Genomic DNA, 27,806 nt, shown 5'->3' with positions numbered 1-27,806 from the left:
GTGATTTTAACGCATAGATGTCACCCGTCACCCTAAAACAGACTTTACTGGATCAACCAAACCCTCCCTCTGTAAACCCCACCCGATTTCAGGTCGGACGTTGGTTGGCTGCGCGTCTTGTGCTAAGGACGTTCAGACTCGAATGCGCGTCTCTGATTAGTCCGCGGTGACGACAATCCCACACCCAACTCCCGCCTCCTGCAGGCGTCAAGTTTGGCAGACTGGCAAGCTCTAGTTTGTAAAGGGGCTATAGCTGAATGTGCAGCGAAGACTCCCAAGTCTTAACTGCGCTCTTTTATTAAATCCGTCACTCACAGACCCTCAGGATGGACATGAAGAAGAGGATTCACCTGGAATTGCGTAACCGAACGCCGTCGGACGTAAGCTGCTTTACGCTTTAGCGACTTGGGTGATTTATTTTTTTTGAGAAGTAAAATCGCTGCTAGAATAACCTCAGTGCTGGAAGGTAGATGGCCAGCTTTAGATGTGCACGCCGTCAACTTGATGTGTTGAATGAAAAGTTTGAGGTGACTTTGTTAAAGCGGGGCCGCGGTCACAGTGCTGAATAACTCGACGTGTTTACGCACGGACCAGGGCTTTCGCAGTTTGCTCGGTTTTCTAACTTTTCGAGGCTTCTGATCGATCGCTTTGCTTGGCTGTGAAACTGTAACAGTAACGCGCATTGTGTAGCCAGCGTATAAACAAGGGAAGCGGTATGAGAAGCCATATTTGTAACTTTGTAGCCCCGATCGCGCCCTTTTCCTTTGCATCCCAGAGGCTGCACAATAAAATCAGCCTTTCCATTCAAACCCTTCTGCTGTTCGTTTCCTCTAAATAAATACCATTCCTCTGGGTTCACCTGGCGACTTCAGCAACTTGTGGGGCACGTTTTAAATAGCTGTTCAGGCGATCTGACCGGTGTACTCTTCTAGTTTGAACTGTTGTAATTTTTTTTTAGGACCTTTAGAGCTGGAATTGTTTAACCAGATAATCTGCACCGAAACGGAACGTTATAAAAAAATCCCACGGTATTGTCGTGTGTAAGTGTGTGTATGTGTGCGCGCGACTACATGCTGTGTGGAGCACAACCACGCGATTGCTGTTCAATTTTCGGTGTCATCTTTACATGGAGTTGCGTAAAGGCGCGCGAAACCCCATTAAAACTGCATTCTGTAGGTACTGAGGATGCAACGAGCACTTGTAATAACCACGACGTGTTCGGGAAATTACACACACAAGCTGTCGGTGTTTTCTCCCGAAGTGTGAGCTACGTTTGGTTACAGATGAATCCCAACGCAACATTACCGAAGTCTCCATACGTTTCTAATACGCGTCCAAGATACACGTCTTACAAACGCAGTTAGACTGTAATTAAACGTCCTTTCCGAGCCTGTCTGATCTCCTGTTGTAAACTAACGTGCTGGGGATGTTTTGAGGCGCATGGCTGCGCTCTGGATTTCTGTTTGTGTGAGGAGCCGCTACGCAACTCAGCGGCGCTGCTCCAGTTCCGACATCTAGGACAAGCCGCCATTTTATCCAGCAACAAAGGCACACGGCGTTTAATCGACTAAACGCACCGTTCTTGCAGCCCGAACAATCTCTTTCTACAGTCCACCGTCGAGTAAACCATCAAATCTATTCCTGTTTTCGAAATTCGCTTTAACAGTCGGTCAAAAATCAAATAAAATTGGTGGGGTTTACGCACAAACTTGGTAGCATTTCGGCTACGTCGTGTTACCTGCCCCTCCTACTCCTGAATTCTTTAGCTCGTGTCTGGACTCCTGGGACAATTTAAGGCGATTTGACTTAACTCGTCAAAACCTGGCCTGCTCGGCGCCATGTTCTTGCTTTTGTTTGTCCTTTTGGAGAGAGGAAAAAAAAACCCCGCCAGTTTGTAATCTTTTCAGTGCTAAAGCTAACAGACGCGGCTCGTGGCGCAGACAGCCATTTTGTTGTGTGAGGGGGGAAAACGCGGCGAGTCAAAGCAATGAGCAGAGCTGAGGCGAATAATCGGTCATTGCTGTAGACTGCTGATGACTGTAATCGACACGATGTAACCGCTCCACCAAGGCAACAGGGGATTTCTTTCCTCGGTGTATTAAGTGTATATGCTGAGCCTGAACATGGACTTCAATCTATTTTCTAGACATTTTCACATCTTCACAGAATAAAGCTACACCTCCAGTAACCACAATAAAGCTTTCATTTGAAACATTATACAGGGAAAAGGTTCATTAACCCTTCAGTAAAAATAATAGTCATATTTCACGAATTTGCCAAACAACAACAACAAAAACAAACAAACATCTGAGTAAATGTAAAAAGGTATAACCTCTAAACACTATTTTAGTGTTTTCTGTTTAAAAACCTAAACTTTGAGGCTTTTAGCAGGCTCAGGATGGTCAACAATGATACAGTTCCATCCTGATCGCATTAAAAGGCCTATTAATAATGTGTGTTATATAAAGTGGTGACTCGTTCATTAAGAATTGTAAGAGAAAACATCCCCTGTAATCCAAGCGAACTACAAAAGCTGGCAACAGCAGTGAGCTGACTCAATTTAAGCTTGCAACATGAACCGGAAACCAGTCCAACACCAAGCACTCTTGACTGATGCAGAAGTGCAGCGTAGGAGACTTGTACACATCCAGAGTTTGGTTTTATTTCCACTTTTATTAACACATTAACATCTGTTGTATCTTTTATCAGGTGAAAGAACTCGTGCTCGACAACTGCCGGTCAAATGAAGGCAAAATCGAAGGCCTTACAGACGAGTTCGTGGAGCTGGAGTTTCTAAGTACAATCAACGTTGGCTTAACTTCAGTCACCAACTTGCCCAAGCTTAACAAACTCAAAAAGGTACAACTATGGTGTTTTTATTGCTGGAAAAACACTTTATGGCTGACCTTGCATTGGCATCTTTTAATAAAGGTGGTTGTGTTTTTGTTTGTAATAGCTCGAGCTTAGCGATAACAGAATCTCGGGTGGTTTGGAGGTACTGGCAGAGAAATGTCCCAATCTCACCCATCTCAACCTCAGTGGCAACAAGATCAAAGATCTCAGCACCATCGAACCACTGGTGAGTTTTAAGGCTACAGAGGCTGTACACCTTTTGTCATTTAATGAGAATTCTTTAGTTACCGAGTTGTAATAAGTGTCTGTACTGCACAATAGAATAAACATTAACCGTTGTAGACGTGCGGGTTCTTGTGTACTTACTTATTTGTACTTTGTCATTAAACTAATGTAGTAACGAAGCAGTCGTATAACAAAGTTCACAGTCTAGTTTGACATTTACAAAAGTATTCTTAAAATAATATATTATACACACGTGCACACACACACTGGATATGCTTACAAATGGTTTTTACTTTATTGCTTAAAATAGTGTTGATAAAATAATCACAGACCTCAATATACAATGTTAGTATGACAAATTTTGGGCCCCAGATATATGTTCAATCTACTGTTGGTTTGTGTTTGTAATGTTGCTTTTGTGAGCCACAGAAATTGTGGTGCATCATGCTTAGGTGAATTATGGAGAGATTTTTATGGGAAAATTTTACTTAATTCTAAACTGTTCCTGTTTCAACAGAAAAAATTGGAAAGCCTCAAAAGTTTAGACCTGTTCAACTGCGAGGTGACAAACTTAAACGACTACAGAGAAAACGTCTTTAAGCTACTGCCTCAGTTGACGTATCTCGATGGCTATGACAAAGAGGATAAAGAGGCACCCGACTCTGACACAGAGGCCTACGTTGAGGGATTGGATGACGAAGAAGATGAAGATGATGGTATTGTTTATTCATTCCTGTTTGAGTGGCTGCATTCCCATTTACCACATGCACCATATGGCTACATGATATGACACATTCCTTATACATATATATATATATATATATATATATATATATATATATATATATATATATATATATATATATATATATATATATATATATATACACACACACACACACACACTTTTTATTTATTTATTTATTTATTTAAAAAGACTTAACTCTGGAATGGTTTTGCATTTTGCAGAAGTAGACGAGGAGGAGTACGATGAAGATGCAGCTCCCGGAGATGAAGATGAAGAAGAAGGAGATGAGGAAGATGAAGAGGAAGGGGAGGAAGAAGAGGAGGAAGATGTCAGTGGAGAGGTGAATGCTGCGTCATGTTTAGTCCTTTGACATAATGACGTCACTTACGAGGAAGGATGTTTTTTTTTCTTTCGTTTTTTACATTTTTTAAATTTTTTTTAGGAGGAAGAGGAAGAAGACTTAAATGACGGGGAAGTTGATGACGAAGATGAGTACGGTAAGCAAATGAGCTGTTTATATAGCCATTGACATTTGGATATAGTGCAAACATGATTTTTATGGATTTGTACTCTTCTTAAATATACCTCAGAGCACCACAGAAGCCTTCCAATTGCATTGTGATTAAAGCAGAATTTTTACCTGAAATCATTTTCTGCATTAAATTTGTTATTTAGGAATAACATCTGTACTGTTCTCGTTCATCTATATTGTCGAAAGTATAGAACGTGGCACGTTATTTCCATTAGAGATGCAGCAAGAGCAATCCTATTCTGTCTATACGTTTTGGGAAACGAACTTAACACTTGTTTTTAAAAGATTCACACAGAAAATGTTATCAGTGGTGGATGCACTTGAATTGTGCCAATGAAAAATACATAGTTTATTTTTTATGAATAAATACATGTTTTAAGTCTCAGATTTCAGTGGAGTAAAACATGCTTTTTATTATGTATCTGTTGCAGAGGAAGAGAGGGGACAGAAGAGGAAAAGGGAGTTGGATGAAGAAGGAGAGGAGGATGATGACTGAACATGCACTCTCGGATTCCCTTTGTGATCTGACTGTTTTAACCCTCTGTTTCTATGTCCTAATGTAATTTTGCGGTGGTTTTGGGGAGGTATGCAAATGGTAGGGGTGGGTTAGTAGATATATGAGGACACAGTTTAAATATTAGTTTTTTTTTTTTGTTTTTTTTTTTAATACTTTGTTTGCCCCCATTCTTTTCTTTCTCTCTTAAACCTCTTCACACGACTGGCAGCACAGTAGTGGAAATTTCCTATTGTCCAAAACTGAGTTTGCTCTTTGTAATTTTTCTTTTTTTCTCTTTACTGTTGATGCCTATACAGATTGCTTATACAGATTGCTGGGTATGACTTATGTATTTAAATGACAAAAAAATACCAAAAACCTTTTAAAAACAGCATGTCTGGCTCTATTTTAAATTTGACTACTGGATTTCAAGAGGGTTTTCTTACCCACCTTTTTTTTAAAAAATCACACCTATTTTGTTTGTGTACATTGCGTCTCTTTCGTCTTGTCGTGATCATGTGACGTCCTGTTCGGGCACGGAGGAGGCATCGGATCCTGCACAGTACAACCTCTCAATGTGATTATTTTATTTTGTTATTATTTTTTTCTTTTTTTTTCTTTAATGTTTAGAACTGAATGTCTGCCCTTGTCAAATGACTCCTAGAAACCCTTTCTCCTTCTTGCGTGGATAGTTCAGAGGTCCCGTGTTCTTTGTAAATAATGACCAAATATATTTTTTTCTATTCCCTTTGATAACGGCAGACATTTTTCATCATTAATCTCAGTTGTAACAGTTAACTGTAATAAAACAAATGAAAACACATGCAGCTGTAAAGTAATTTTGGCAAACGGTGATCCAGCAGAATGTATCGAGCTCATGATCACAGTGAAATCACTTTGATTTCTCCATCCAAGTCATTAGTTACTTCGTTAACGTTACACAGCTGTGTGTAGTCTCACTACATACAAGCACGTTCCATTAAAATCAGCCTCTCGAACGAAATTGTAACTGTAAGCTCAGGGAAAGGATATTAGCGTGTATTTTTGTGTGTGTTCTTTTTGTCTGGATATTTGTGTGAATATTCAGCGATCATTCTGGGTTATTTAAAGCGAAGGTATTCTGAGCTGTTAGACATTTCTGTGATTTATTTTAAATTATTTTTTTTTCCTCAGTCTGGATATTTTGTAAATATTCAGAGATGATTTAACACAAAGGCATTCTGACGTGTATTTGGTGGCTCTAAATTATACCTTTTTTTTGTTTGTTTGTTTTTATTATTAAAAAGGAGAAAAAAAATTAGACATGATTGAGAAAGAAGTCAGCATTCTTGATAAGGAGTGAAGTGGAATTGTTTATGAAGGGGGGAAAAATCTATTCAGGTTTAAGTCACAGTTGTATTCCACAATGTCTTTTCTGGTTTTAAACTAGTTAAATGTGAGGTTTCAGACAGTTCCAGTAATTATAATATCAAAGCTCATGAAAGTGCAAGGTCCTTTTCCCTGTATGGTTTTGGCTGCTGCATGGGACAGACTGACTGGCTCATACTGATGTCACCTAGTGGAGGAAATCGGTATTGCACAGGAATGACTTCAAGGACCTTGAATAAAAGGAACTCTAAAGGCATTACACATAAACGCCTAAAAATTCATCCAGCAACATTACAAATGCTCTTTTAAACTGGTAACAACTACAATAATTAACTAACAATGAATTGCTGAGGCTTTGCTATAGTATGATATACTCCTTTCCACAAGTTTCCTATTTGAGTATTTGGAATAGAGTAATACTACATGTGTACTGATGAATATTTTCAGTTGAAAGGGACAGAAATGCTATTGATTAAGCGACACATTAAACACTGGAAGTTTATCCTACTTTGGTCTTCTTCAAACATCATGCTGCCTTTTGTATAAAATTGCTGTGGCACTGTTACATAAAGAATAAAACAATGGGGAGCTCCAAGGTGACTATTTTCCAATAACATCATGTAAAAAAGTTGATATTTCTCTTGTACCATAGAAAAGGTTTAAATATTTACTATTATTTATTTGAGTGTCATAGTACTATTAATCTATTGAGCTGTTATTTGATATGTTGTGGAACTTCCCCAAGACAGGTTAGCTGATGTTATTGCTTATGCTTAGCACATAGAAACATTTCACTCAGCCTCAATTATTGCTTGTGTGTGTGTGTGTGTGTGTGTGTGTGTGTGTGTGTGTGTGTGTGTGTGAGCGAGAGATAGAGAGAGACATAAATGAGATAAAAAAAATTGTCAGGTTTTCAAGAAACCATCCTGACGACTGGCAGATAAAGTACTGACTTTCGAGACTTCTTCCCTCAATAAACTTAGTATAGAAAGCTTCACCTTATTAATGATTATACTTTTTTTTTTGTTAAGTAACAGTTTTTAACTTTATTATTTGGCTTAAATTAGATGCAGCATAATAAATTCCCAATTGAATGAGCTGTTAATGTATAAACCACAGTGTATTAGAATGTACACAGTAATATAAACTGATGATCTGCAGCTTGATCTGGGTCTACAAATACTCAATACTTTGGTATAAACAATAATAATACATGCCTCTGGGGTTGTTCAGCACAGCATTTCTCAAGAGGTAGCCCACCGGATCAGGTGTGTTTGGAGCAGAGATGTCTTGAGACTCGAAAGGATGAGTATGTATTCATGCTCTTCTGTTTACTATGCATGAAGCAGGAATAAGCCACAACTTGAAAGGAGGTGAGATTATTTTTATGAGACAATACAGTAGTTCACGAGCAAAAATGTTTCCTACATGGTCCGTAGTCAAACATCAGCCAGCTTTCTGTCTACGTGCAGTCCAGGGGTTTAAAAGCCGCAGGTGTGGAGCTGATTCTAAACGAAGTAAGGCCTCATTTCAATCACATGTACACAAATCAAGGAAAGTGAAGAGCACACCAGATGATACGATCAGAAGAAAAATATGTCTGTACTTCAATCGGGGAGTTCAAAAGAGAGATTGATATGAATCTAGGATCAGTCTGACAGGAGTCCTGCTCTCCTCTACTCTTATATCAATGTAACCCCAATTTTATTATATCACATTAGCCAATGTTTTCAATATTAAATATGACATTAGTATAATTGTCTAAATACTGCTTACATTCCTGGGTGATTTATGTTATATAATGCAATTCATTGTTCAGTTATGAGAGGGTCATGGTCAGTCCCTTCAGCCTTTCCAAAAAACAGACAGATTGGTTAAAAAGTACAATCATTAACCACCTACACACAACGAACACTTTCAGAAAATATGCTGAATGTCCTACAAGCAATTAAAATAAATGTTAGACATTTGTTTCTATATACCGTTGCCTGTACTGTAAATTTCCAGCCATTCTTACCTACTAATCACTCACTATTTTCACGTTTTTCCACATCAATCAGTGCCTAAATATATGCACTGCTTCTCTATCATCATCTCGTTTCTTTACTCTCTCTGAAAAAAATTGTATTTTAAACTGTATTTTCCCTCATCGCTGGAGTGGAACCTGAACGGATACATATTTTCGTCATCCCTTTTACTTGTAGGAGAACATGAACACACTTCTGATGGTTATTTTAGTGACGACACAGTTACATTAGGTTAAATTCTAGCTTTGTATAGTGTTACTGTATTAGGTATTAGTTCTGGTGTACTGTGTCATGAATGTGTTGTCTGTTAACTTGGCATTGCGCTTACACTCAGATCCGAGCCTTTGAACAATCTACTAACACAATACAATAAATACAGTTTTGTGTACAGTTTTTCACTAGAATGTGATTAAAAGCTGCATGGGATTGTTGTCATGTCAGATTGGAAGTTTGGACACTACAGGAGAGAGGTGATCTCAGATAATGCATTAGATATCTTTGGATATTAAAGGAGCAGTTTGTAAGAAGGAATGCTGTTCTGAAGGGGGGTGGAGCCTATTTATGGTCCAGAAAAAACAGGTCTGAAATGAAGCAAGTCCAATTACAAGTCAAATTGTATTGCAGAGATATGATTCATAAACACTACAAACTGCAGCATTCATTCAAAATCCCTTCCCAAGTAAATCATACTTATTGAATCTTCAAAATTCTAAGACAAAAAAAAGACAAGACAAGTAGAATGACTTCTAGAAGACATATTTGGTTGACCAGCTAGTGATCTCTGTCTCTACAGTACATCCATGGTTAAAGATGAGATGAGCTTAATTATTTAAAACAATACATATATGGGGAAAACTTATAGAACAAAATAAATAATTACAATTATAAAGAAAACACACAGAAATTATAATACAGTTAATGGCTTGTATGAAAATAACCTGTCAAAACCATTCTAATCCAATACTGCAAATTTGGCTGCCCACATATCCACAACTGCGGAGGAAAATAGATAAAGGTGAAAGACAGAGAAAGAGAGAACATAAATGTAAAAATTATTAAAATACAATTAATAGCGTTAAGTAGCAGGAAGAAATAGTAAAGAATATTTTGTCCCTTTGAACTACTTTTCTTCTGCAGATCTTTATATTTGTTTGTGAATTTGAGCCGTAGGTATACTGATGCTGCTGGGAAAGCAGCAGTGAACACAGGCCATAAGGTGTGAGAGGTTTTAGTGATAAAGGGGTCAACTTATACCCCAATAGAGTCTGACAGCATTAAAGGCATCAACAGTTAGGATCAGAGTGAGACACTGCTTGGTGGAGACAAACGCTTGGTCTTGTGGGATATAAGAGAGGGGTATCCAGGAGGATGTTCAGCAGTACTACGAGTTAATTTATAAGGGCTTGACCCTGGTCACATGCTGTTGTCACTGCTATTGTTATTGTTGTTGCGGTTGTTGATGTTCGGACTGTTTCTCAGGTTGTTCAGCTCTAGCTCCAGTTGTCGTATTTTAACGTCCTTCTGCACTAGCTCGTCTTTCAGCCGCCGCAACTCATCCTGCTGCTTGAAGAACATCCGCAAGAGCTAAAGATAGGAATATATGTATAATATATGAGTACACACATGTCCAAATAATGACCCGATAATGCAACAGGCATAATTAAATTGACTTAAATAGCTCATATATTAACATGACTGGATACCTGTTAGTTAATTTCCCAGGATGAGTTTTATTTTTGAGTCTTTTATAAGAATATATACCAATTCGATTGCATACACTTACTCTCAACGATGGTGAACTCAGGATAGCTAATTCACCTGCAGGTATGTTTAGGCATTAAAGTAAAAAAAATAAATAAAAAATAAATAAATAAACATTTAAAATTAAAGAACCCTACCAAAGCACATACGGCTTTCCTAATGACAATGCTGAATTTTGCTTGCACAGTATTATGTTGATTGGGTAACTGTGTCAAAGTACTGACTCTCTGCATGTGCATGTCCCCATATTGAGTTGCGCCAGTTGCTGACATTCTGACTCCTTTTAAAAAGTAACGTGTGTGAGGGGTAAAAAAAGTAAGTAAAAATGTACAGCAGTAAATGTGCCTTAATTTATTCAAAATACATCTGGAAATATAAACTCTCAAAAAAGTACTAAACTGTCTCATTGCTGGCTTGTTCCTTGGATGGTGTCCCTCAAGAGTCTGTACTCTGACACCATTGTTTTTCATTTTTTACCTAAATACTAAAGGTAAATATGAAAATGTAAACATTACAAATATAAAATCGTGAACACAGTTGTCTGTAGTATAAGGTCTAAGGTCTTTTGTGCTTTAAATTCAAATGTACTTTACAGTTGTTTAAAAAAGTTGTTGTGTATAAAAGATTGTTTTTATAAAGATACAAAATACTTTTTCATCCATTATCCATATTCCAAAAAGAATCATAAATAACCATAAAAACCCAAGTGGACAATGGGGGAACACATAACAGACAACAACCAGAGCAAAGGATGGAACCTAAGGACAAACATATGTTCATTGACCCATCTAGATATTGTATTTAGTGTAATGGAATATCAAGTCTTCAGAACCATGATTTAGACACTTTGATGTAGACATCATGTGCAGGCTACAGGTTTAGGTTCAGATTAAGGTTCCACCCTGAGCTTAACCAAGTTTACGCCTGAGTTTATTTATACGCACGATTCTTTAAAAAATGTCATGCATACAGAGCACAGGCACCTCATTCTCAGTGCGGGGAGGCACATTTTCCAGCAGGTCAATCCCGTTCACCACCACACTCTTCTTCTCCTTCACTGGGGCCTTGAACACCAGCTTACTGGGTCTGCTGTAACCCTCCTTAAGAGACATTAACACTGGCCCTAAAGTCACACACACACACACACACACACACACACACACACACACACACACACACACACACACACACACACACACACACACACACACACACCAATTCTCATCATATTTAACCCTTATCTTCTTTTTATCTACCTTAATATTTATCAATATTGTCCCTCAGGACAAAGTAAATGACTCAAATAGTGAAATGATATAGTATAGTATGTTATTCAATTTTGTATGTTTCTAACTTATATTTGGACACTCTTTGGCCAAGAACATTTGCACACCTAACGATTACAGCCCTATGTCACTGTATGCGGTAGGATTACCATTTCCATTCACTGGAACTAAGGGGCCCAAACTTGTTTCAGCATGACAATGCCTCTGTGCACAAAGCAAACACTCTAAAGACTATCGAGTCCTGACCTCAACCCCACTGAACACCTTTGGGATGAACTGGAACACTGAATGCACTCCAGTCGTCCTCACCCAACATCAGTACCTGTCCTCAAAATTCTACTTTAAAGCCTTCTTTGTGGAGTGAAGGTTATTATAACCCCAAAGGGTACTGTATCTGGAATGAGAGGTTCAATAACCATATAATCTATATCATCCTTGCACCTATTATTCAGCCTAATGTCTATACATTCAAAATGTCCTGAAAATAATATTCTTATTAGACACATTGAGCCAAGCATATATTGTTACGTATTGTGGGGAAAAAATCAGTTCATTAAACATCTATAATGCCTTGAACCCTTGAAGAGAGTTGCACTGGCCATTTTGGATCAATGGGCTCAATATCTTTTGGATTATTTACATATATGTAGCTTATGTAATTTCTTAATACACAACAAGCAAAAAAAAAAAAAAGTACTGGTATTAACAGATCACATTTTTCATTAAAAAAAAATATGATTTAACAAATCAAAAATGAAAATTAATCTAAATTGATTGAGAAATATTTGCAGTTGCAAGTGGAATCTTTACCTCGGTTGACACCACTGAGCCACTCATCAGCGGAGAGAGAGGCTTCTGTTCCTGGAGTCATGGGGTAGATGTCTTCCTGATACGTCTCCGACTGAAAACAGACCGCACTCACTTAAAACACACCGGTCAGGCATGCTGTGTTCTAACTATTGCTGTGTTACTACAGGCTTTCACACTGTAGCTAATGGATTAGCAAATGCACTACTCAGACTGCTGCACACTAAAGCCAATGCTAATTAAAGAGGCAGAGATTTCTGAATTGACAAGCCTCCTTGAGAGGCTGCATTGTTCTGATTGGATTGATTATTGTGATCCACACTTGTGCTTTTTCTCTCTCAATTTTTGACACCGCACAGGCACTGGGATAATTTTTCCAAACGTAAAAATGTCTTCTTTCTCACAATTTTAAACATATTCTTTAATCACTACAGCTTATATCAGGTAATGTAGGAAAGAAAGAAAAAGAATGTCAGGTTAAAGGGTTAATCATTCCACCTCTAAACCATCAATTTACCAGCATGTTGTTTGAGAAATAAAACACCTCAGGATGTGTTCTACTAGAAAAATACACAATACGGAGCGTTTTTCCTATTAACAGCGATTTGTTGATTATACATACAGTACATGTCATACTTTTAATCGATATAATTAGAAATAATCTTGTGAGACGTCCAACTAAACAAAAGTCATTTCCATATCATCTCTTCTTTGTAAACGAGAATAACAAGAATTATTTTCGTGTTAACAAGAAACCAGAAAGAGCAAAGTTGTTTGTGCCATGATGGACTTACATAAAGTGCTGACACTGGAGACTCCTTCCATGAACATTAAATAAACACATTTACAGATTTAAAAAAAATCTTCACCATGTCATTCTTTTTTTACATTTTTTTTGTTTAGTGACATTTTGCATCCATTTAGTATTAGACTTTGCTTATATCTCATGTCAGATGCAAATCTCCAAGAATGCATTACTATAAACACTGTGATTAATGTATTAGAACAAGCACATTAATAAAATCATAGTTTTTGGATTATACCTTGTGCCATCGTCATACTCACTGTTATAGAAAATAAATCAACACCTACTGACCGATCAGATTCAAGGATTCAATAGTCTGTATGAGATGAAATTACACACTGCTCTATAGGGGAGTGCCTTATGTTGGATCGAATGCTGGTGATTTGATATTGGTGAGCTCGAGGACATATTTCACCACAGTATATATCATATATATATATATATATATATATATATATATATATATATATATATATATATATATATATATATATACTTTATCCAGGTTTCAAAGGTTTAAGATATTGAGACTTAGGTTTACCAGTTCCAGATGACTTTCACTTTATAGTGTGTATGCATGTGTTTGTGTGTGTGATGAGCTTTACCCTAACATTAACATCTGTGTGTGTGTAATGAACAGAAAGTGAGACACTGTGAGTTGGAATAATTATATGCTAGCAGTTTGTTCACTGCACTGAAATACGTAGACAGAAACTGCAGTCTTTACATGAACCATGCCCAATCCACTGCCTCGTATCCCACGATGTTGGACAATTAAAGCCTTATTTTCAGAGGAGCATTGATGAAGAACGAAAAAACAAAGAATTAAAAAATGAAATCTGAGACCTTTTACAGCATCACAAAATAGGCCATGTGGCTGATTTATGCAAATCTGTAGATCAGGAACATACAACAACATAGGCATAGCATATTCAACAAAAGAAGCATATGTCAGTCTTTTTTTTTTTAAATTGAGTGCAAATAAAACACATCATTTAACACATCATAAGGGCAGAGTTTAAATAACATTTCCAGGTTCATTGCATTACAGCGTTATGACAAATGACTTTGTAGTTGAGGGTCATTTTTGTATATTAAAGCCACACAACAGTGATGATACTGGTGATGCCTTGTTACTTGAGGTTTAGTGATAATTATGATATATACAGTATGTTTATTATGACAGCTTTGTACATTAAATTAAGGATTTATTTACACCTTCACTTTATTTACACGTCCATTTTATTTTGTTTTGCAGTGTTAATGAAGGTCTACGACTAGACTCATGTCATTAACATCGTTGCACATATTAATGCTTTGTGTAAACCACTAAACTAAAATGTCACAATACAAACTTGTCTGGCTAAATTTTCGTCTATATTTAGCACAGATTTGCTTTTTATGCCATAATTCTTGTTTTTGCTCACCCTTCTAGGCACGATCATGGAGATGGGCTCGATCAATCCCTTTAGTGTCACCAACTTATAGAACCTAAAGACTTCACAGGATGCCACATCCAAGCCATGTTTAGGCATTATACCTAAGAGACAAAAAATGACACAAAAATATAGCAGAATGATAAGAACACTGAAGCAGATAATTAAATATCCGCATTTATTTTATAGCATATTTTAGTAAGTAATGTTATATAGACCCCCAAATCCTGAACTCACCGAGTCCTTTCTGAGGTGCAGGAGACCTGAACTCCATGAGGTACTGCATGTAAGGCTTCTCTGTAGTCACTTCATAGTATCGAATGTTACCGTCACCCTGAAATAACCCCTGTACGTCATTTATTTCTAACTTGACATAAAATGAAAACATGCAAATATAAACTGAAAACATGCATTCATCATGCAGATCATATGTAAATGTCTAGACCAACTTTCTTACCTTTACACCAGATCTAAGAGCACACAAGCCTGGTATTGCATTACAGTGATGAATTATCAACATGGCACCACGGTACTAGTGATAATCTCCTTACCTTGCCGGCCAGATACAGCATGTGTGTGTCTGCATCATAAAAAGGGAAGAGCAACCCAGATAGGCCATCTATCTCCTCCTCTATTAATGGCATAGACAGATCCTCCTAAGGGTTAGAGATATAGGGAATTACAAGTCTATAAAAACATCATACAAAACAAAGAGGAGTAAACAGAACACTGCTACATTAAATAAGCCATTTTTGTGCTGAATTACAAATATATAGACATCATAATAGAAATTAACAAGGAATTACAAAGATAATAATAATTGGACAAATAATCACTTATTTAGTGTTCAGTACTTCACCCTGTGATCCAGTACAGTATAAACCTTCAGAGAGGCACAGCCACAGACACCAGGGAAGGTATATTTATGGAAAGTCTGGTTTTGTGCATTGACTCAGCCCACACACACACACACACACACACACACACACACACACACACACACACACACACACACACACACACACACACACGCGCGCGCGCGCGCGCGCGCATATAACAAACACGGTCTCTTCACCTGATCCCAGAGTGCAATCTGTCGTGTGTTCCAGCGGGACACCCCTGTTGTTAGGAGCCGTTTCATGTTGCCCAGGAACACAACACGGTTTACTTTGTGGTTCTTGCAGTTCCCCTCCTGCTTCGAGAACACACACACACACACACACACACACACACACACACACACACACACACACACACACACACACACACACACACACACATACACACACACATTAAATAATTTAAAGAAACAATACAATTAATGTGTATAAATCCTGGTCAACTTGATGCTTATGACTTGATTCATTACAGTGTATTATCTAAAACCTCTGTTTGAGAAAGTACAGAGAAAAATAGACAATTTGCAGTGATAGGCACATAATTCTGTTTACAATTAAAAAAAGAAAAGCAAAAAAAAGAAAAACAATAGTTTAATCTGGATCAAGTGCTATTTTATAAGCAGCAGGATAATAAGGGTGGAAGCCATATTGTTCAATCCTGATTCATTAATATGATCATTACAAATAAGACCAATCATGCAGCAATAAATGAAAAATATTTATAGACTCCTATTTAATATTTACTTCAAATTCTCTCAATCATATATATTAAATTGTCACTTGCATACAATTTATTAACTTTGACAGAGAGGAAAAAAGCTACTTTCTTCATTAGTTCACATTTTTTATTGTGATTTAAAGGCAAGTGATATAAAGGTTTAAATATGCTACACATAGATAATTTGCATAGTCTGAGTCTAAAAACACAAGTAGATGTGTAACATGAGTCTGAATATGTGCAAATTTCCCTATGTGTATATTATCATATTTTGAGTAAAAACTACTATAACTCAACATATTAAATAAAGGCACTAAGTAAAGAAATCAAGCTTGTCGTTTGGGGGTTTACCTGAAGCACCTGTCCTGAACGGGGTTCGATGACCCGCAGCTTCTTGTCCTTACAGCTAGTGGCCAACAGGCTTCCATCAGTGTTGAAAGACATGCAAAGGATCACATCTGTGTGGCAGTCGATCATCTTCACCGGCTCACCAATCTCCAGGTTCCAGATCAGGATCTGTAAGTGAAGATAGATGAAGGATGACGTTCAGAGTTAATCAATAACTTCTTGGGCATATCTTCACATTTATGAAATTTTGAAGAAATCCTATGAGCCAATTAATGTGAATGGTCAAAATACTTTGGCTAAAATTTAATGTCTCTCTAAACCATGAAAATAAATCAGTCAAGACAAATGATAGAGGACGACTCTCGTTTTGATGTACATCTTCGTACACACTCAATCAAATTTGTGATTCTTCCTCTATATGGGCCAGTATGTATTGAATGGTGTCTCATTACACCTTGTAGTCATATCCTGCGCTAAACAGGATGCCGCTGCTGGTTGGGTGCCATTCTATAAGACCCACTCGTCTACTGTGACCATACAGCTCCAGTACAGCTTCAGTCATGTTCCTCCTCAGGCCACCATCTGGAATCTCCCATATCCGAACCTAATACACACACACACACACACACACACACACACACACACACACACACACACACACACACACACACACACACACACACACACACACACACACACACACACACACACACACACACACAAAGTGTATTACTAGTATTCCAACATATATTCATCATAATAATTTCTTAGCATTTTAGGATTTTATTTTAGCACGTATCTTGAAAAGGGAAATTTCCATGAATAGATTTTCACTGTGATTATTCCAGTTCTATTATATTCTCATTCCTTTGATAGATAATGACAGATATTTCCAGCAATATTACAGTATCTGCCAAATTTATTTGCGGTGAAGCATTAACTTACAATGAATCCCACAAATGAGTCATAAAATAAGAAATCACTTGCGTTCATACTTTGTCTTAAACACTCATTCACTCACTCATTTTCCACCGCTTATCCGAACCTCTCGGGTCATGGGGAGCCTGTGCATATCTCAGGCATCATCGGGCATTGAGGCAGGATACACCATGAACGGAGTGCCAACCCATCTCAGGGCACACACTCTCATTCACTCACACACTACGGACAATTTTTCAGAAATGCCAATCAACCTACAATGCATGTCTTTGGACCGTGGGAGGAAATCGGAGTACCCGGAGGAAACCCCAGGGCAAGGGGAGAACATGCAAACTCCACACACACAAGGCGGAGGCGGGAATCGAACTCCCAACCCTGGAGGTGTGAGGCGAACGTGCTAACCACTAAGCCACCGTGCCCCCTTTGTCTTAAACAAGTAAAGATAAAATGTAAACAGACAATAATTCTGTCTTGATCTTCGCACTGTACTCTTTTTTCTGATTTGTCTCTTCGTCATTTTTTTTTTTTACAGAATGCATTTCCACAAAACACTTTAAAAAAAACTTTTTCTAAGACTGTAGTTTCACTGTTTTGGTTCAGAGCTGCTATTTCGTGAATGCCACAGGAAAATATCAAATAATCTCCTGCTGGCTGATGTACTGGGATTTGAAGGGATTAGTGTTATTAGAAAGAGATTTTCTTTTATTAGAGCTACTGACCCAAAATGACTGATTAATACATGCACTTAATCTTTGTGACAACATTTTTGTCTTGTAGGAAAGTTGAATAACATGCTGGTTTGTCTACTGGTCTGTATCAGTGTTTTTATTTTAAACATTTCATTTTAAAATCTTTGATGGCAAACACTGAACATTCTACAGTTTTCTGAATGTTCTTTCAGGCATAAAGTCATAGAAATGATTATTCAGTTTCATCGACATGGACCTTGAATTTGAATCTGATGAAGTGTTTCTCAGCAAATGGGTTTTCGTCTATGTTTATCGTTATTTCACTCACAGAAGAGTCTTCTGAGCAGGAAGCGATGATGTTCTCATGGAAAGGGTTCCACTTGATATCCAGCACGTTGCCTTGGTGACCACAGACCTTTGGGTGGTGAGGGTCGATACGGCCGGACTGCGCAAGAGACACAAAAAACACACCCACAGCGTCTGTTCCTTATTGAATTCTTAGTTCAGTTTAATTGCATTCACATTGGGATGAATAAAGTATCTATCTATCTATCTATCTATCTATCTATCTATCTATCTATCTATCTATCTATCTATCTATCTATCTATCTAGTGAAGAAACTAATAATAATAATAATAATAATAATAATAATAATAATAATAATAATAATAATAATAATAATAATAATAATAATAATAATGAGAAGAAGAAGAAGAAGAAGAAGAAGAAGAAGAAGAAGAAGAAGAAGAAAAAGAAGAAGAGCAAGGCAAATAAGAAGAAGTTAAGCAGAGCAGCATGAAATGATTGAACTCAGTCCATCTGTCCATATGGCGAGAGCTGATATGAAGCTGCTAGGTGTGGTCAGATGAAGGAGTTTGTCACCCACCCTCTTTCATTGGCACATTAAATTATTTTTTTTCTCCACCAAGACTTGTTGTGTGCCTCTCTCTCTTAATTTTAAGTATAACTGTGTTTTCATCATTTTCATTTAGTTTCTCTTCTAATCTAATCTGATCATTATTAACTCATGACAAGTCATTTGCATTTGCTTAAACAACTGATGTAATTACTTACGTTTGTCGTCCAATTACATCATTAACACATCTACATGTTGTTTTATATCATAACAGTATGAATTTTAAAGCTTAGAGCCCCCAGAGTTTGTTTTTCTTCTGCAGTGCACACTAACGTCCATAGTGTGGCGCTACTTCACAACACTCTGAGCTCACGATGCTCAATGTCATGAATGTTTAATTGTGCTTAAGTTCGTTGACCTTCTTTTGAGGTCTTGTGGGATGTTGATGATAGGTTGTACACACTAAGAACTGATTATAACCAGCAGAGAAACTAATAGTTTTTTGGTTAGTTAGCACAAGCAGACATAATTGAACATGTCTCTGCGATCTGTTTCTGGTTGTGTTTTCATGCAACTTAAAAAAAAGCTCACAAAAGACAACCACTTGCTGTTCTTCTAATTATTCTCAGATCACCCCATCTTGCCACGTTCACAAAACACAAAATGCCAGTAATATTTCCCGTTTTTCATTATCATATAAAATTAGCACAAGTACTGCTCAAGGGCACTTTCATTACAGACATATTCACTGAGTAATAACATTAAGATTTGAACTAATTTCCCACCGGGTCTCAGAACCCAATGGGATAGATAAATTAGTGGAAAAAAAATCATAATTGAAAGAAAAGTAGATTATAACAGGTCAAAAATGGTCTGGTTTAGGTTTTGGTCATTTTATAATATTTATAAAAGAACAGAATTCAGATTACAAAAAAAAAAAAAAATCAAATGACCATCTATGACACAAATATGTTCTCTAATGGCTTATTTTTAAGACTTTCTATTAAGGGCTTTAAGACAATAAAGCCTTATACACAGCTAATGATGTCATCTTGCACCAGCAACAATGGAGCCCCAGAGGAAATGATATCTCTGCTGAGATGAAACCAGTCAGAACACAAAAGAAATATCTAAAATATTAAAATATGATTTTATTCATTTGTTAGATGGAATACAATTTAGAATATCGTATAAATGCAATTATTTGGAATAAGATGCTGTAGTGATTGTGTCACTAGATCCAGCACGTGTACAGAGGTCGACTATACTGTATTTTATTCTCCTTAAAACTTCCAGTGAAAGCAGGCACACACAAAAAACAGACAGTTTTTTCAGATATTTGTATAAAACAAATTGATATTTTACTTTTTATACCACAGAAATGTTCAATTCTAGAATCAGATGTTGAATTATTTTTTATAGCTTTCTTTAGGACATTTAACAATGATAAAAGTAAGGGGGGGGGGTAATAAAAAACAAAAACAAACAACATTAAAAACACAACACTGGTAATAAAAGATGTTTACAGTTGCTATAATGTAAGTGAACAGGAGCTAGCTTCTTTCATGGATGTTCCATAATATTAAATGTATTATACTATAAAGCTACACTTATAAACAGTATGATAATGTGACCTGCCATTCACTAATAGATGAAAATAAGAATCGGTGGCAAAGCACTGTGATATATGTAATAAACCCACCGCCACTGGCTATATAACTGCTTGCTCCATTGTACGTTGCTCTGTACTTATCTAGACTTTATATTTAACAGTGTAACCATTTTACTAAAGACTCACACACCATACAGCTCATCAGGGGGTCCACTGAGCTGAAATGGGGGATGGACGATAGCAGGATGACTGGGGGACAGACAGGATGGGACTGTCTAAGAGGATGCTGGGATTTCCTGTGAGACACCCAGTTACAGGGTGAAGACAAAGAGCCTGGGAGAGAGAGCACCAACATCCCAAATGTGTCTCTGTTGTTTTCTCTTCTACCTCATGTGACATGTTTTTGTGTTTATCATTTTTTTCTTACTTTAAGTTTTTATGCACTAAAATAATTCTTTCTTTCTTTCTTTCTTTCTTTCTTTCTTTCTTTCTTTCTTTCTTTCTTTCTTTCTTTCTTTCTTTCTTTCTTTCTTTCTTTTCTTTTCTTTTCTTTTCTTTTCTTTTTTGTGTCAATTAACCCCAAACTTAATTCTTTAAGAACTGAGAAGAGAGGAAGAAGAAGACAGAGACAGTGTCACAGATGTGTTGGCCAGAGACCAGCTTTTCCTCCACACACACACACACACACACACACACACACACACACACACACACACACACACACACACACACACACACACACACACACACACACACACACACACACACACACACACACACACACACACATACTTACTTTACCCTCACAGCTGTCTGAGAATTCAGTCAACACCCCTTACTATGGGTCGTACTACAGATTACAAAGAAAATCTGCATGATTACTGTAATTACAGTAGCACAATGAGTCTAGACTTATAGCTTGTCAGCTTTGCCAACAACAAAGCAGCTGCTGTTTTTTTTTTATGGGTTACAGTTATTCTTATAAGATCATGGTTTGGTTAAGGTTATGAGATTTCAAGAAATTCAATATGCTCGTTGATTTTTCCCCAGAAAAATTTGATTATTCAAAATAAACATACAGCAAAACATACACCAATGATCAGTTTTATATAAATGAGCATATTCCCAAATACATTTTCACCAGTAAACCAAAATGTGACTCCTTAGCAGCCACTTACTTTGGTTTTGAAAATAAACAAACAAACAAACAAACAAACAAACAAACAAACAAATAAATAAATAAATAAATGGATTTTTAAATTATGAATTTTAAATGAATACTTGATAAAGCATTATTTAAAAAAAAAGTTTATAACTCAGGGCATATAGTAGGTGTATTACTGGTGTGTAGCTAGGAGTAAAACTGTGCTGAGATTTCTGGTGTGAACTATTTGCAGAAAACTAGAGATTGAGAACAACTGGGAAATGAGATCGCAGTGACGAGTCATGTGACAGATCAAGTGATAATACCTTGGTGAATAGTTTTTTCTTGTTTGTTTAATTAGCATACACTAAACATTTGAATAATAAAAGTATACAAATTTACACAGGGCACAGAATTTCTGGGAATAACAGGCCATAGAAACTGGAGAAAACCTTTCCAGGTGACAGTTTGGCCAGCTCAATCTGTTATACTGTAACATTAGGCCAAACTGGATTTTTCAGCAAGGATTCAGCATTTTTCAGCAAGGATACTGGATAGCATGACTGCAAAGTTATGACTCTTTTCATTGCACTGAAAGTTAATAATGCATTAAACTTGACTTTCTCATTACAAATGTAATTAATGTGGATATAAATCTGTAAATATCTAACCGTAACATGTTATACGTTCTTGTATTAGCTAGCCAGTGAGCATCTAGCAGTGTAAAGGGCACTTTGTTAGCCATCCTTTGAATTCATTTTTTCACATAGTGCTTGTGTAAAGTGTGCTTGCAAATAACATATATTGCTAGCTAGCTAGTCGCTAAACCATTCCATTTAATAAGTATTAAAAGCTATTGTCAGTCTTTAGTTTTGTCAGGCACATGCTATGTTGATTTATGTTATAAAATTTGCCCTTTCCCTTAATATAATAAGTATTGTATTAAGCAATTACTTCAGTATATGTCCAACATGTAGCATTTCCATCTTTATATGTGGAAAGCCCCTGCGATATAAGACCATAAAGCCTGAACAATTTTCCCTACTTTATAACATCTGTGATAAATACAAAGAGCTAACATGATCCAAGTCTATATAACACTTTTACTGAGATCCAGTCTACAGTAAAGAACAGAGTGCCTATAAACCGGACTGATTCATATTAACCTAGCAGGCCAGATTGTAAATGCCTTTTGTATTTGAACGATCTATTGCTAACAATAGCAAACCCTGCTGAAAAATCCATTTTGGTGTGACAGCACGCTAGCTACAGATACACAGGCTGATCTGGACAAGCTGGTAGAAGGTCATGACAAGCTGGTAGAAGAGAAGATGTTTTTGAATTTCTGATAACAATGCTACATAATAAACATGTTATTTTTAAGTAAACATTTAGGTGGTTAGAAACCGGGGAATAATTTTCCAGGTGACAGTGATAGTCTTCCTGTTTGACCAGTTCAGTATGTTATAACATTATTCCAAGCTGGACATTTTTTCATCAATAAAACTGTATTGCATGACTGCAAACTTATGACTCTTTTGAGGTTAGTTAAAGTTTAGAAACAGTCTCTGCTCTTTCACATTAATAGTCTTATTTTTTTCTCTTTGGCCTTTGATTGTATATAATGTGATGCCTTATGTTTCTTCTTGTTATTCAATTTTATCTTTGGAGATAAGGGATAAGAGACATCTGAATCAAGATTTTCTTAATTTTTCTCTAATTAACTGGGAAGAAAATAACAGTAGCAAAGGACATTGGTGCCTTTGGTTAATGTATGTATTTAGTACCTTTGCTATCTACTGTATGAATGAAGCTATTATGAAGCATCACATTTTTCTCACTGATAAGCTTCTTATCAGAATTAAAAGTGGCAGTTTTTGCAAAAGATAACTACAAGCATTTTGTCACCTACATGTGTGAAACTAGAGGGAATTATACACCATTATTATTATTTTGAGTTAATCTAATATTTGGGTATTTGGGTTCTTGTAAGGAGTTCCAAAGACTAGCACTCACCCTGAACCCAGTGATCTTTTTTCACCACCATCACGCTCTTGACTGTTAGTGGAAACATGCAGCATGTTTATTACAGTATGTATGTCTCATGTAATAGCTTGAAATGCACTTGGATGCCGCATTATTTGTTAAAATTTTCACTGCCTTCTCATTTAGTTTTCCTCATTAAAGATGGCCTCACTTTTTTTTTAAGAAAGAACACTCAAAAGTTCTCTTAACTTTCTAGAAACTGCCAATAAAATAATTTGTCCAGAGCTGATACATGTCTCTCTGGTGCACCAGGTTTTGAAAACTTTGGAAGCCTCACATCATGCACCACAACATCCATGGGCTTAAAGGGAGATGATGAAATTCACCGCTTTGGAGTGACTACATCTGATTTACAATAAAATTAAATTATAACATTTTCATCATTTTGTTTGCTTGGCTAAGATTTGTTTGGATTTGAATTTGTAGTAGATTTAATATCCTTAAATTAGGATCTAATAATTAGTGCTAACAATCTCCACACACAACGCACAGTTCCACAAGAATCTCCATAACGTAATGCTTTCTAGTAACCAAAGCAGAGGAGCGCTGCAAGCAGGAAGCAAACAGGAGACTGGAAAGTTGTGTCACACTTTCTGCTAATTAACACTCTGCTTCTTTCCTCTCAGCCGGATCGACGGTATACTGTATGTGCCTCAATGGCACATCATGGTGGACTTCAAACTAAGTGATGAAATGGTTTAAGACTGATTAAATCTGCTCCATATATCCACTTTACGTCAAGAAACCAAAGTTTGGCAGTAAAGCTTGGAGAAAAATTGACATTAGTGTGATGGAAAATGTGGAGGTTGATTTTGATTTGGCACTTTCCCTGGTCTGGACTTACTGTCGGGTTTTACAGTCTGTATGCAAGACTTATGCAGTATGATTAGCATGGTTTTTAATCAATAATTACTTGGGAAGTCCTTTACTTCTAAATACTTGGTGTCTTTCAGGGTATTCAAAACTGAATGTTAAAATAAAGCTGAGTTTAATAGGACTCAAAAATAGTTTAGCATCATAACGTCTATTAAGCTTGATTGAAGATGAACATTCGTTAGCATTCAACAATAAACAATAATAAATTTACCAATCGCAACAATTTTCCAATTCAAATCCCTACTAGGTTTTGCACAATACATTTTTTTCTAGTTGAACAGTAATTTTAAGAAGTAGTTTGTTTTTTCAACCAGGCATCTTTTCCATAGTTGCATGCAAAAACAAACTTGTATCATTACTATTTCTGTTTTTTTTATTTTTATTAGATCAGTTAAATACTTTCTAACAACAGAGAAGAACAAAAGCAGAATCTTCAAACCTCAAATTTTACGTATCTTGAATTCTTGTGATCTATCTAGTGACCTGTCTAAATGAAAAACTATGTTTTATTTATTTATTTATTTATTTATTTATTTATTTATTTATTTATTTATTTATTTATTTATGTTTTTACTTTAGTGCTTTTTAGAGCTTTTTTTTTACAGTGTTAACAACAAACCATTTGGAAAAATTGTGTGTAACAATAAATCTGCGTATTTTAATACACTTTAAGGATGTACCAAATCTTAATATTAATGTGTGTGGGTGTCCTGATGGTTCTGCTGAAAAAATTTATTCTGGGTATGAAAGTGTGCAGCAACATGCTTGTGTCCATCAACAGAGACCCTCCTTATAGCTCAAAGAGCATCTGTGAGGTTTTTCTGGGTGATAATGTCTTAGGAATAATGTCTTAGTGCATTCACATGGCAAAGATTTAGTTACAGTTGAATTTAACTGCAGTAGTTCAGTATTATTATGCTATTATTATGCTATAACTTTTTATGCTTAATGTCTCTATATATGGCTGCTACCAAACGTCTGATGGTTAAATCATTTTGAATGACATCATCATCATACATGCCATTTGTCCATTTTTAGGTATTTTTCCTTTCCCTTTTCCTTCTTTTGGCTGTATGATGACAGTATGGGCATGTAATTTCCATTTCATAATCTGAGCCATATTCCTGTCACACATGGGACTCTGTTCAGTAGTTCTCTGTACATAAGCAAGATTTAATCCATGTGCCTAGTTCACTAATTTAGAATTACCTTCAGAGCTTTTTGACATATGGTCATTCTCAAGGAAACTATTCAGTCTTGAAAACTCAGCAAGCGAGTTAAAAGTCAGCTCTGGTGTTAGAGACATAACAGGTATTTAACCTCCTAAGACCCGAGTTTTGGTTTGGCCTTGCATTTTAGATGCAGTGATGTCCACGTATGTGGACACCAGGTTGTAGGAGGTTAATAATTTGAGACTAGATAGTGACTTTGAATTCAAGTTTGTTAATGCATGCTGACAGAATATACCTTTAGACCCATAAATCCACAAGCATATTTACAAGAATTTTCCAAAATTTATTTATATAAAATTTATATATATATTTATATATATTTCCAAAATCTGTTATTGTGAGACATCTGACATACTAGACTTATTTAATAGATTTCTTGAGATTTATAATTGTCCTACTGGTTTCTAAAAGTCTCTGATTAGAAACAGAGCACCAAAGATACATAGCATCATACCTATCTAAAGATTACTGCTATTGTAGCTATAACCATTATCAACTCCATTAATTTATCCCTGGCTCTGTAAGTGAATCAAGCAGGATTAAGCTACAGTATCTAGTTAACTACTAGATAGCTTAAAGAAAATTGGTTCATGGGGACCACTAGGCCAGTTCTTAGGGCAGTAAGGATTGGTTTTGGCTTTCAGAAAGAGAGACTGCATATGCTAAATTGGGCAGGATTAATCCCTTATCGATTAACACTGACAAGACAAACAAAATGAAGGTGGTGACACGGGTAATCAAGTCACACAGGGAACTTCAATTCAAGGCACAGAAAAACAAAAACATATTTCAGCTGTCTCTTGTAGTTTTATTTAAACTACAACAGACAGCTGAAATAAACTACAAAACTAAACAATCTGACAAGAACAACGTGTTTCATTGTGGGTATCATTAGGGGTCTTCGGTTTCCTCCTACCTCCCAAAAACTTGCCACTGAAAGGATTGTCTATACTAAAGCCCAGGAGTTCTTGGGATATGCTCTGGACCCATTGCAACTCTAAGTAAGATGAATAGGTTACAGAATATAAATAATTGGATTAATGTATTCCGTTTGATTGGATTGTACAGTAGGAACTTTAGGGTTTGGGGTATTTCTTCAAAACTTTAGTAAGAACACAACTTGTATTAAGGACATGACTTCTATAAGAACAGTCTTTAGTCTTTGCCAAAGAGATCATTCACTAATGAAAGAACTACATAAAATCTATTTTAACAATAATAGTTCTACTCGGAGTAATTATTCTTTTGTATATTCAGGTTATAAAGAGACTGAAGAAAAGATTGCAAAAATCAGTCAAAAGAGGGAGAGAATGAACCAAAAGAAAAAAGATTTTAAATAAAGAAAAAAAAGAGAGAGAGAGAATCAGAGACTGGATTTAACAACTGGGCAAGAGATTAGTCACAACTCCTGTGGAGCATCCTAATAAGACCTAAACAGCAACACTACTCTCACCATGCCATCCTCCAGCTAAAGGCCTGAGAACCCAGCCGGTGGTAGACGCCCTGCAGAATGAGCTCATTGATGGGACAAAGCCCCAGAAGAGCCGTCCCGCTGCACAACACATCAGCTATGTGACTTTGAGCGCTTGTCACAAAAGTGCCATTGATAGTTTGGCTTGAGAGCATGACCCAATGGCCACTGTAGCGTGACCGGATACAGGACCATGGAGAAAACAGTGCAAGATGGATGGAGAGAGACTACAATCAGGATCATACTGTCATCTGTAAATGGCCTGTTGTTGATCTTTGTCTCTTTGAAGACATGAATATACTGTACATGCTCAGTTTACACTCTGATCACGTTGGCTGATCACGCTGATTTATTCTATTATGATCACAAGGCTCCGGATATAAAAATAGTACTTGGTTGGGCTGTTTTACTTTTGTCCCCATGACAGCTGTAGAATTAGTCTGAAAATCTAAGCATCATGTCTAAAATAAATGTTGCATCTCAAAGCTTTCTGAAGTTCTTTAAATAGAGCTCTGTGTTCTCTCAGCCTTAATTACAAAGCTCATTCTGTCCATAATCTCTGTGCTCTGTTTGTCTTCCTTGCCACAAAAAGAAGGCCAGAAGGTTATTTAGGTCTAATTTGACCCATCGC

The 27,806-nt window shown here is 36.6% G+C and overlaps 2 protein-coding genes across 4 annotated transcripts in view; one reads left to right on the top strand and one right to left on the bottom strand.

Moving 5' to 3' along the window:
- Window positions 1–222: 222 nt before the first annotated feature.
- anp32a (acidic (leucine-rich) nuclear phosphoprotein 32 family, member A) lies at window positions 223–5,677 on the top strand. Its single transcript, XM_027136974.2, has 7 exons — window positions 223–380; window positions 2,710–2,859; window positions 2,957–3,079; window positions 3,596–3,794; window positions 4,048–4,166; window positions 4,269–4,323; window positions 4,790–5,677. Exons 1-7 carry the CDS (start codon window positions 327–329, stop codon window positions 4,852–4,854), a joined length of 765 nt encoding a protein of 254 aa, XP_026992775.1. The 5' UTR covers window positions 223–326; the 3' UTR covers window positions 4,855–5,677.
- A 3,168-nt stretch (window positions 5,678–8,845) lies between these two features.
- The window catches only part of coro2ba (coronin, actin binding protein, 2Ba), a 46,689-nt gene continuing 27,728 nt past the window's right edge, over window positions 8,846–27,806 (bottom strand). For 2 of the 3 annotated variants that reach the window (XM_027136969.2, XM_027136972.2), the window contains exons 3-12: window positions 18,266–18,382; window positions 16,764–16,913; window positions 16,313–16,477; window positions 15,420–15,539; window positions 14,896–15,000; window positions 14,582–14,678; window positions 14,336–14,448; window positions 12,107–12,197; window positions 10,994–11,133; window positions 8,846–9,833 (exon numbers count right to left, since the gene is read on the bottom strand). In XM_027136969.2, coding sequence (XP_026992770.1) covers window positions 9,663–9,833; window positions 10,994–11,133; window positions 12,107–12,197; window positions 14,336–14,448; window positions 14,582–14,678; window positions 14,896–15,000; window positions 15,420–15,539; window positions 16,313–16,477; window positions 16,764–16,913; window positions 18,266–18,382 — 1,269 coding nt within the window. In that variant the 3' untranslated portion in view covers window positions 8,846–9,662. The remainder of the gene's footprint in view (window positions 9,834–10,993; window positions 11,134–12,106; window positions 12,198–14,335; window positions 14,449–14,581; window positions 14,679–14,895; window positions 15,001–15,419; window positions 15,540–16,312; window positions 16,478–16,763; window positions 16,914–18,265; window positions 18,383–27,806) is intronic. The other variant, XM_027136970.2, reaches the window with a different exon arrangement.

Source organism: Tachysurus fulvidraco, chromosome 1 (assembly GCF_022655615.1).
Source record: "Tachysurus fulvidraco isolate hzauxx_2018 chromosome 1, HZAU_PFXX_2.0, whole genome shotgun sequence".
In the NCBI taxonomy this organism is placed as follows: domain Eukaryota; kingdom Metazoa; phylum Chordata; class Actinopteri; order Siluriformes; family Bagridae; genus Tachysurus; species Tachysurus fulvidraco.
The sequence above is the reverse complement of the archived record's forward strand: the minus strand, read 5'-3'. Positions and strand labels throughout refer to the sequence as shown.